Source organism: Elaeis guineensis, chromosome 2, assembly GCF_000442705.2.
Source record: "Elaeis guineensis isolate ETL-2024a chromosome 2, EG11, whole genome shotgun sequence".
In the NCBI taxonomy this organism is placed as follows: domain Eukaryota; kingdom Viridiplantae; phylum Streptophyta; class Magnoliopsida; order Arecales; family Arecaceae; genus Elaeis; species Elaeis guineensis.
The window spans coordinates 107,498,623-107,509,346 of NC_025994.2; the positions used below are offsets into that span (position 1 = coordinate 107,498,623).

At 37.4% G+C, this 10,724-nt stretch overlaps 1 protein-coding gene across 1 annotated transcript; it reads right to left on the reverse strand.

Moving 5' to 3' along the window:
- Nucleotides 1-6,173: 6,173 nt before the first annotated feature.
- Nucleotides 6,174-10,278, reverse strand: LOC105047420 (zinc finger CCCH domain-containing protein 9). The gene is made up of 3 exons (XM_010926337.3): nucleotides 10,171-10,278; nucleotides 8,837-9,579; nucleotides 6,174-7,886 (listed from the first exon to the last, which is right to left on the reverse strand). The coding sequence occupies exons 1-3, from the start codon at nucleotides 10,187-10,189 to the stop codon at nucleotides 7,548-7,550; spliced, it is 1,101 nt and encodes a 366-aa protein (XP_010924639.1). The 5' UTR covers nucleotides 10,190-10,278; the 3' UTR covers nucleotides 6,174-7,547.
- Nucleotides 10,279-10,724: the final 446 nt, after the last annotated feature.

A 10,724-nucleotide genomic window follows, 5' to 3' on the forward strand; every position in this document is an offset into this window, starting at 1 on the left:
TTTGTTCTTAAAAAGATGTAAATGAGCACGCCAAGAGTTCCTATTTTTATTTTTTTTAAAAGAATCAAAAATGATGATGAGGTCGAATGCAGCCCGTATATTTACTAAGTTGGACGATTGCACCATATAAATATTTCATATTAAATGTTTTTGAAATAATCTACCTTTGCCCAACTACAATTACTCGCTAAGTAGGATTGTGGATACCGGTAACATATTGTTTATCATTCCTTGAAACATTTTTCAGAAAATAAAAAAGGGTGTAGCTTGCCCGTTAATAATAGTAAATGATTTTTTCTTCTATAATTCTTGGCTAATATAATTTTATAAATTATTTTATTTATTTTGATTTTATGATGGATGCATACTGCACCAAGCCAACCCATGATCGCTGTGTAACTCGCACGATAAGAAAGTTGGACCAATATTGCAATGGATTGGACGGATCTCGAGCCACAAACTTTATGCCTGATTTAAAATAAAGCCAAGCTGGAGCCAATGATTTATGAACCTGATAGTCTATCCTGGCCTTCCCAGATGCTTATATTGCATATACAAATATATTTGGCATATATTATAATATAAATATGACAAAAATATATACTAATAATTATCTTTCTTATACAGGTAAAGACATTATTCATTTGAGGAATTATTCTCCTGATTAAGAATGCACATATTACGGATTCAAATTTGGAATGGTCAAAGATGCGGATGATTTTTTTTTCTTTTTTTTTTTAAATAATGATTTTAGTTTCTTACTTATTTGGACTGGCTCAAATTCGGTCCATACATGTTGGATTAACTATGGATTTGGCTGAGCTTGGGCAGTTGTCTGGTATCCCAGGTCTAGCTTTCTATAGCCCAGTCCAGCTATGTATCCTTATATTTTATATAAAATAATCATGTCACCGGACCGTATAATTTTACACTGCTTAAAAAATTATTTTATAAAAATATGTTTGGTTGGGATGTATCAAAAGATAAAATAATACGATGATTCAAGAAAATAATTTATCTAAAAAATTAATTATAAAAAAATAATTTTTATTATATTTGATTGGTAAAATAATTATTACAGAAAATGACATTGAAAAAAGATTACTACGTTTAATTGGAAATAATTCTATACACAAATATAATAAAATTTATAAATATATCATTTAATATAAAATAAGATTCTAATACTAGAACAACATAGTCATCTCCAATAAATTTTTATATAATGACTATAATTATATAGTCTTTTGTACAATGTCATGTCCATCTTAATTTTTTTATAAAATTTTTTAATAGAATGAATTTGAAAAGACATCCGAACAAATTTAATTATTATTTTTACAGCTATAGTGCGGACGATTTTGTTAAGTAATAGTGACCTAATCAACGGATCCTAATGGGAATAACCAAAAAATCTAATATGAAAGTGTTTTCCTACATCGTTTCAGGGGAGTGGCAAACATTTTTTTTTTTTTCTTGTCGTCAATTAGAGAACAACCAAAGCTATGAGTCTTGATCCCATTCAAATTTGACGGCCCGAGAGAGATGTCAGAGGAGACGGCCTATTGAACTTTGTGGGAGTCCCCTCATGGCCCCTTGGTGCAGGTTGCAATGCTTCCGCCCAGCTATTACCTCCTTTGTGGTGATTGCCAACATCTTATTGGAGTTATTATAATAGAAATGGTTTGTTTTGAGCTGATATCAACAACGATCTTGTTTAGTATTCCAACTTTTGACATTCGGCAAAGATTCCAAGCTGTAACAGTTAACTTGCATTGGGAGATCATATTTTGTAAACCATGGGCAGGCAATAGATCTTGGAATTATAGAAATTTCTTCAAAAATAATATTCTTTAACAAGAGAAAGCTCATAAAAGACTTCTGATTACATGCTAATCGGCTGAAGCACTTGAGAGATAACGAAGGTTGAGCCCAATGGATAGACAACAATCGTATTAACTCTGTATTTGGTTGGGATCATAAGAGAGAGGATGGATGAAATTGGAAGGATGGATGCCTCCATTTATTATTTGATTCAAAAAGTTATAAAAAAAATAGATAGAAAAGGATAAATTGTCTCTCTATTCTGAACCATTATTTTACATCCTCTTAAATTGGAAGGATAAAGAAAGGATGAATAGAGCATTGAAAGATGGATTTTTGTATTGATAAAATTATTCTTTATTAATTTTTTTAATAAAAATATAATACTTATTCATTTTTTTATTTATATTATTTATATATATTTTTATATATACTACTAATCATATACTATTAAATTTTATTAGCCATTATTTTAATTTTAATATATAATAATTATAATTATAATTAAATATTTATATAATAATAATTAATTATTTAAATTAAATTATTAATTAATTAATTATATAATTAATTAGTTAATAATTAATTAATAAAATTATATATTCAATTAAATTTTTGTATAATTATAGATTATAAAGATTATAAATTTATATATTGTTTACTTCTTTAGTACAAATAAGCGTTATAAATTGATAATAATAATATTTTTATAAAAAAATAGTTTAGTAAAATATTACACAAATATCATTCATCCTTCTTCTTATTTATTCCTTCTATACCAAACAGAGGAGAAAATAATTTTCATTCATTTTTTCATATTTTATGAAATATATGAGAGGATGGATGAAAAATCTATCTATTATTTTCTTAATTCATCCTTTCTCTTCTATCTATTCTTTCTTCAATCTATTCTTTGTACTAAATAGGCGTAAAAAATCAGAACTAATCACCAACCCGTAGAACCAAAGTAACACACCAGCTAAGCATCTTATAAGTCGACCGCATACAATCACCGACAATGAAAAGCTCGTAACGTTAAAAGGAAAAATTTTGATGCGATCTGTAATGCGGGATATCGACAACCCCAACAACCGTAGGTGCTTATCATCGAGGAACTTTTGAAACAATATGTGATGCGGATATCTGTTCTCCCCCACGAAAACTATCCAGGAAATTTCGAACATAGTAGTTGAATATGGTCTAAAGGATGTCAAATTTGAATGATTCACCATATTCGAATTCTAAAGGTCACCATGCTACATAATAAATACATCGTTAAGCAGTTTCATCAATTCTCTCTAGAAAGCGAAAATGATCATATACCTTCTTTTTTTTCCCTAAATGCTATCAGGTTCCTACCATGATCCAGTACTTTCCTCCTTTTTGTACCGACTACAGAGAACTTTGCTGCGAGCATGGTGACCTCATTGTTCATTAGAACAAACTGCAATATCTAACTATCAGATTGGAAAAAGTTATTTCGAAATGCTAATACTCATTTCATATAATTAATTCAAATAAAAGGAGCATTTGATTGATGATTACATTTCCCTAATTATGATCATCATCATTGCACTTATTAAGCTTTTTCTTGGAGAATGAACCGAGCAAGATAATATTTATAAAAAGGAAGCGACGTACATGGCCTCAGATGCAAATGTCTAGTCAGTACGGCTTGTGCTAGATGAGCACAATATGTTGAGATAAATAATCTGACATTTTCTTTCTTTCATCGTTCGTGAAGAAAAGTCTAGGCATACCCTAAGAATTTATTCTCTAAATGAGATTAAAATGGGGCATATAATTCTGAAAAGCATTTGTTGGATCATGAAAGGCAGTGGAAGAGAGTAGCTGCAAGATCCTTGAGGAGAGGCATTTCAAGGCAAGGCAGAAAAATCAAGTGGGATTCTAAGCTAGGCAGCAGGAGTGGGGGTGAAGAGAGGCCAAGAGGCCATGGGTATCGAAGGTCCAATGTGAACCGAGTGCGAGGAGGTTGATATCAGTAGGAATTGACTTGAGGTGGTGTGGCCAACTCTTGGGAAAAGGCAACCAATCAACCTCCTCCTCATCTTCTGTTTTTTTTTTTTCGGTTTAAGCTGGTGTGGCTGAAATGGGGGTGGGGGGCAAAGGCCAGTCCAGGACTCGGGGGATTGTTTATTTGCAAAAGCATGACCGTGCAACCGAAGAACAAGGCCGGATACTCTTATTGCAAATATGGAGAAAGGTTGCGTGAAAAGCGCCATGGAAACTACCTCGCGTTTGCAATACCTAAACGCCACACATGTTAATTTCATCTCTGGATGGGGACGTGCCAACAGTCTCTCGCCTTCGCGCAGAAGATAACGTGTGACTCTAGGTTACCATATATTCTTCGTTGCTAGGACTGATGGTGGCAAATGGCGATGACATGATCCTGGTAATTACATCACACTTCACCCTGTACCACCATATTCGTTTTTGGAGCAGGATAAAAAAATTAGGGATGACAATGGATCGAATTTGGATCGAATATTGTACTATCCATCTCCAAACTCGAACTTAATATCCTATACCCAAATCCTACCTGATACCCAATCGGATAAGAAAAGAGATATCCATCTTCGTACCCAACAGATTCGGAGATATCCACGGATAACCCATTTCTCTATATCCAATCCATATCCACCCCATGTTTATCCCATATCCAAAAAAAATAATTAAAATAATTTTATGCATATTATCAATCAAAATAAAATTATCAATTCAATATAAAACATAATTTATAAGTCTAAATTTATAGAAATCAAACATAGAAATAGAATTATAATTCAACATAAAATATATAAATAATCAAAATAATTTTATGCATATTATCAACCAAAACAGAATTACCAAAATATAATTATAAATATATATATTCGGATATGGGTTTAGGTATTGCCCATATCCGTAGGTTCGTATTTAGGTTTGGATAAAAAACAGCATTATTCATATCCTATCCATATCCGTGCTGCAGTTTTCGGATTTTATCTAAATCCAAATTCAAATCAAGTCAAATCCTATTTTCAGGATTTGATCGGATTTGGGTAGGGTGCATACCTATCGGATCGGATCGATTTTACCATCCTCAAAAAAATAAACCATTATACTCATGATAGTAACTTCATATATTAAGATGAATCTTGAATTATTATGATTAACATGTGGACATGATCTCTTGAGCATGTTTTATTTTTCAAATGGAGGAACTAAATATAAGCTGCTTAATTACCTATGCTTCAGGTATTATAAATTATAAAAAGCCCGACTCTCTCGCAGCCCTACGCGAAATGGGCCAAGGCAACAATAACGCTCTTACGCTATTGTTCAAAGGCCTGCTTTGAGGTTGCAATCTCTTCGGGCCATGTTTGGTCCCACCTGATCCACTTCTTTCTTAGGCTTGCAAACAAAACCCAATTGGAAAAGAAAAAATCTTTGTGCACCATGCAGTGCAATAAAATTGATGTGAAATATACCATCCAATCATATTAAAACATATAATCATCATTTTTTAATATATATTTAATTTCGATCTAATCTGGATCCAAAACGTGTGCTTATTGTCTTTCTTCGTCTTTTAGGGGCCGTCGAGAGTAGCAGTCGGCCTCCATGGTGGAAAAAAAATGATTTTCTTGGCCAACATCATGTTATTGACATGCCCGCCACAAACTCCGGCGTGCTCCTCATGCATCACTTGCTGGACTTCCTCTTCTGTTAGGCAGCGCAACAAAACGTGGTTTAATGATCTTTTATAGAGCTGTTCCCCGCACAGCACATAGCGGATGGCCAGTTTTCGCACAATCTGACGGCCGTCGCAAACTCTGGAAACGATTGGTCTCGCAGGAAATTCATTTTCGAGAAAATTTTATTTTTCAATTTGAAATTTTGAATGACTGAAATATTCTTCTTCTTTTAAAAAAATTATGATATCCTACATATATATTATATATTATGATATCTTATGGTCAAATTATGATTTTCTACATATAGAATGTCATAATTTTTCTTTCAAAAATCATAATTTTTCTTTCAAAAGTCATTGAAAATTTATAGAATTTTTAAATGATAAAAATATTTCTTCTTTCTTTATGACATTATGTGTGTAGGAAGTAATAATTTGATTGCATGATGCCACAATATAATTATGAGATCTCATAATTTTTTCAGAAGAAGAAGAATATTTTAATTATTCAAAATTTTAAATAAAAAAAATAGATTTATAAATATTAAATACGTGTTAGAAAGCGATGGGCATTAAATACATGTTAAAAAATGATGACTACATCATCCAATCAAATAGGATGTATTTTTTCTACATCAAGCATGGTGTACAAGGAATTACTCACTGGGAACCCTTTAGGCATCTAATCGGTGTTAGTAGACCGTGCCGAGCCTTTGAATCTTGACTACCAGCGCCAAATCCGCGAATATATAGATACGAGAAAGTTGAGCCCAAAGACTCAAAGAACCATTTCAAATTTTAAGCCCAACTTGCTGCATCATGATTTAAACTGGTCTTGGTGGACCAGCCCGGTAAAACATGAGCACATGATTAAGATCTCATCACAAGAACAAACTGACTGCAGAGTGCGGACATCTTCATATAAAAACCCAACAAGGACTATCCAGCTAGGTTTTGATATTTTTTGAAGCGAAATTCTTTGTGCGCCGCGCGCGGTGCGGAAACCGCGCACCGCGTGAGCGAATCACCGCACGCGGTGCGCAAAGAATTGCTCTTTTTCGAATCTTCACTACTAGTTGGATCCAATTGTAGAATAAATACACAAGCCCAATCACTTAACAAAGGCCCATTGTACATATGTGCCCCTTCCTGCATCGTTGTTTAAACTGGGCTTGGTGGACCAGCCTGACAAAACACGAGTACATGATTAAGATCTCATCACAAGAATAAACAGAATTTCATCCAGCCTTTTGCATCAAACTGCAAAGATTGAACAACAGTAATTTAACCGTCCTCTATTTTCAGTTAACAGACTAAAAAAGTTAAATACCGCAGGCAGACGAGAGCATTTTTGATGCAATATTTTTTTTTTGTAAGGTAACCATGTCTCTCAATTACAAGAGGTTGGCGAAGACGTTTGGAGTAACAGAAAAATCTAGGAACTGCAAAGCAAAGGAAAGCGAGAAGCACAACCTGCCATCTCACTCTCCCTCTCTCCCCACCACCTACAGATTCAGCAGGAGAATTTTCACCCGCTGCAGAATCAACATATGACAGCTAAAAGAAAGAAACAGATATGAGAGTATGATGAGAATAATAGAACACATAAAACTGAGAAAATAAAATTCCTGATGGACGAGCTACCCGCCTAAACCTATCTTTTTTTTTTCAACACTTACAATTATGATATTTATCATCCTTCACCATTAATTACTGCTACTAACATATATAGTTATCATCATCATTAGAAGGGATATATACGGAGCAAATTACCAACAAAGCCACCAAATATGGATGAAGTTCCGCGTGGAAATCCTTTGCTATATATGGATTAATGGCCTCCCGTATATATATATACATATATATATATATATATATTCACATGGCCGCACCATTGATTTAATTGTTGTTATTTTTTCCGGTTCTTTATTCCAAATTAGAGGGGGGAGGAGATTTTTGGGCATCTGTTTGCTGGTTTTTTTTGATATTATTTTATGATGATAATGATGGTCGATAAGAATTATTAGGAAGGGCGGAGGAGGAAGCAGTCGGAAGGGGAAGTGTGGCGAAAGTGGCAGCGGTGTCCGTAGGGGCAGGTGTCGCCGGCGAGGATCATGCGGCAGATCTGGGTCTTATAGCGGGGGTGGCGGATAACAGGGCGGAGCTCGGTGATGCCGTGGGCGAACTGGCAGTTCTCGCCATAGGGGCACTCCCCGCTCTCCTCCCACTTGTTGCACAGCTCCGTCTTGAACATTCCCTGGTTGTACACCTCCAGATCCAGTGCCTCTCCACGCTCTTCATCCTCCTCTCGGCCTCGTCTTTCCCCCTTCTTCTTGCTCGCCCCACCCACGCACACCTTTTGCTGTTTCCGTTCAAACACATGAAGAATGCATTTATACAGATAAATCAATCAGACCAGCAAACAAATTTAAGAAAGTAAGATAAATCCATAAGCAAACTATACCTCCTACCGTCTCCTATAAAAATCTTTTTTCCTTTCAAAACACGTCTGACTGTAAAATCATTATTTTTGAGCTATCAGCAGATCGAATCCGAGCAATCGTTGAATGGATTCTGGATTCTATATTCATCTGATGTTATTCCTGTGCTTAGAAATTTGATATTATACTCTTTTTCTTTGAAGGAGCTTAATGACTTTCATAAATTTGATAAGTGTAGTGTAGTTATCCACAGGCGTCCATTGCAGAGGTCCTCCCACCAATGAAATAAATTCAAGCTCCCAATAACACCGTTATACCGTTATAACAAAAACCATTTACCGTTATACTACAATTAAAAGCCGTTATTGAGAACGTCCGGACCTTTTGATTCTTGAATAAACGTTAATTATAAATATGACATATAAGAATAAAAATTCCTGTAGCTATCAACATAGTAAAATATAACTAACCCAGCATGTTGTCGTTGCCATGAATCGTGAATTGATGGTTAGATCTCGTTTTCTTTTTTTCTTCTTTTTTCTTTCTCTTTTTTTTTTTTTTTCTTTTTTTTGGGTGATCAAGATCTCATTTATTTAGGAGACACGTTTCTAAGGGCCAGCCTCCTGCTCTCCATGTACAAGAGTTTCTGGTGTAGACAAAACGATCAGATGAGCCCGTTCGAAAGTGATTGGACGGATAGAACTAAAAACAAAGAAAATATCGTACGCATCTGATCATTTCCTTGTGCGGATTTCGTTATGAAAATATGAAATAATTCTAACAAACTTAACTTCGTGCACAAGAAAGCTTGAGTGTGTTCCACCAAAAAAAGAAAGCTTTGTGTGGAGGTGGCTGGACGAAGGGGACTCACCGAATCGACCATGACCGGGCTGGAGACGCGAAGCCGGTCGTTGCGGTTGGCGGCCGAGACACCCTGGTTTAGCTTGAGGTACCCATTGGACCGGACGGAGATGCTTTTGAGCGGCAGGCCCCGCTTCTCCGTGGCCCGCCTAGCGAACTGGTTCTCCCGGAACGCCAGCACGCTCGTCGGGCTGGTCTCCGCCGGCGGTTCCCCGACGCTGAGGCGGCCGAACTCGTCCACGATCGACAGAATGGGATGGCCGCCGGCGGCGGGGGACGCGATCTGCCAGTTCTGCTTCCCGGAGAGGAGGTTCAGGCGCTTTGCGAGCTCGCTGTTGGCGATCCGGAGCTTGGCATTTTCCAGCCGGAGGGCCTCCGCCTCCTGCGCCGCTTCCTGGAGGTGGGAGAGGCACAGATCGTAGTGCTCGGCGATCTCGCGGTACTGGAGGGTAAGGCGGGCGAGGTAGAGGCGGTTCTCAGTGCCGGTGGGGTCTTCCTCGTCGAAGGAGACGGTAGAGGGGTTGAGCGACACGGACCCGGAGCCGGTGGGCTGGGTCACGCGAGTCGTTGTCTCTTCCGTTGTTGAGATAACCGACGCATAGGGCCAGAAGGAATCTCCATCGTTGGCGAAGTACGGAGGACAGGAGAACCGTCGATCTGGGGATAGGAACGGCGCGGTTCCGATGGCAGACCTGAGGCGGTCGCTATTGGTGGGTGTCAGCAGCTTTTGCTGCATCCTGTTGGCTACCGTCTCTGCCAACGGAGACAGTAAAAAATCAAAAAAAGAAAAAAAAAATCAAGGGAAACCAAATAACATCTGGATCACGCTTTTTACAGGGAATCGATAGATGGCCATTCGCAGAGAACTCCACTAAAATACACCCAAAAAGAAAAAAAAAATCATGAAAACTATTTGCCCAGAGCCTAACCATAGTAGATCAAAGATTTTTCGATCAAAAGAAAGAAAATAGATTCAGATTAACGAAGAAAAGAACATAAGCTCATGGATATAATAGAATGCAAAACGCAGAGAACTATAATCTGATCCGATGCTTAAAAAACCAATAGAAAACAGAAAAAAGAGCTCCTCTACTTCGCTCTTCCAGCTAAACAAAGAGCAAAAATCCATCATCGGAGATGATCCGATCATCCAATAATGTTCAAAAAAACAAAAAATTACATCAAATAGACAGCATTTTAGATGCGATCTGAGATACAGATGGATGGAACTAGATATAGATCATGATGTATAACTAGAATTCTTCATAAAGATTACGTAAAAGTCGGTAGAAATAGCAAATCTCAACAAGAACATTGCAGTAGCTGGGTTCTCCGGCAGCTCACCTGAACCAAGAGGAGACATAGAAGTAGTTGAGAAGAGAAGGGAGGAGAGAGAGGAGAAGAGATGCGAGAAGAGGATAGAAGAATGGGGAATGGGGGGGGGCGGGGCGTGGTTGCGCAGGGTGGTTTCAAGAAATGGGAAGAGAGGGAGTATATATAGCGAGAGTGGTAGTGGAAGCACGCTCGGCGCCAAGGAGACGGAGAGAGTTCTTCACGTCCAGCTCCCTGCCATATCAGGACATGGAACGAAATCACCGCGTGCTGACGTGGCGTAACGGAGTTTCCGGTGTAGTTTACGGCAATGCCCTCGGAGATAGGGCTCTGGAGGGAGGCGGTTGCCTAGGCATTTTGGTAATTTTGGAGTCTCGTGGACCGTCCTTCGATCACAACCGTTCAAAGAGTTGGGCGCACTGCCAGGCGATGGCGGATCCAGTAAACTTGTTATAGAAATGGACGGCTGGGATTGAGAGAGGCCCTACCATCGCCTGCCCCTTTATTACGAATTATCAGCGTTGTACTTGTTTTAGTTCTTTATCGGGATAAAGAATATATTTTCG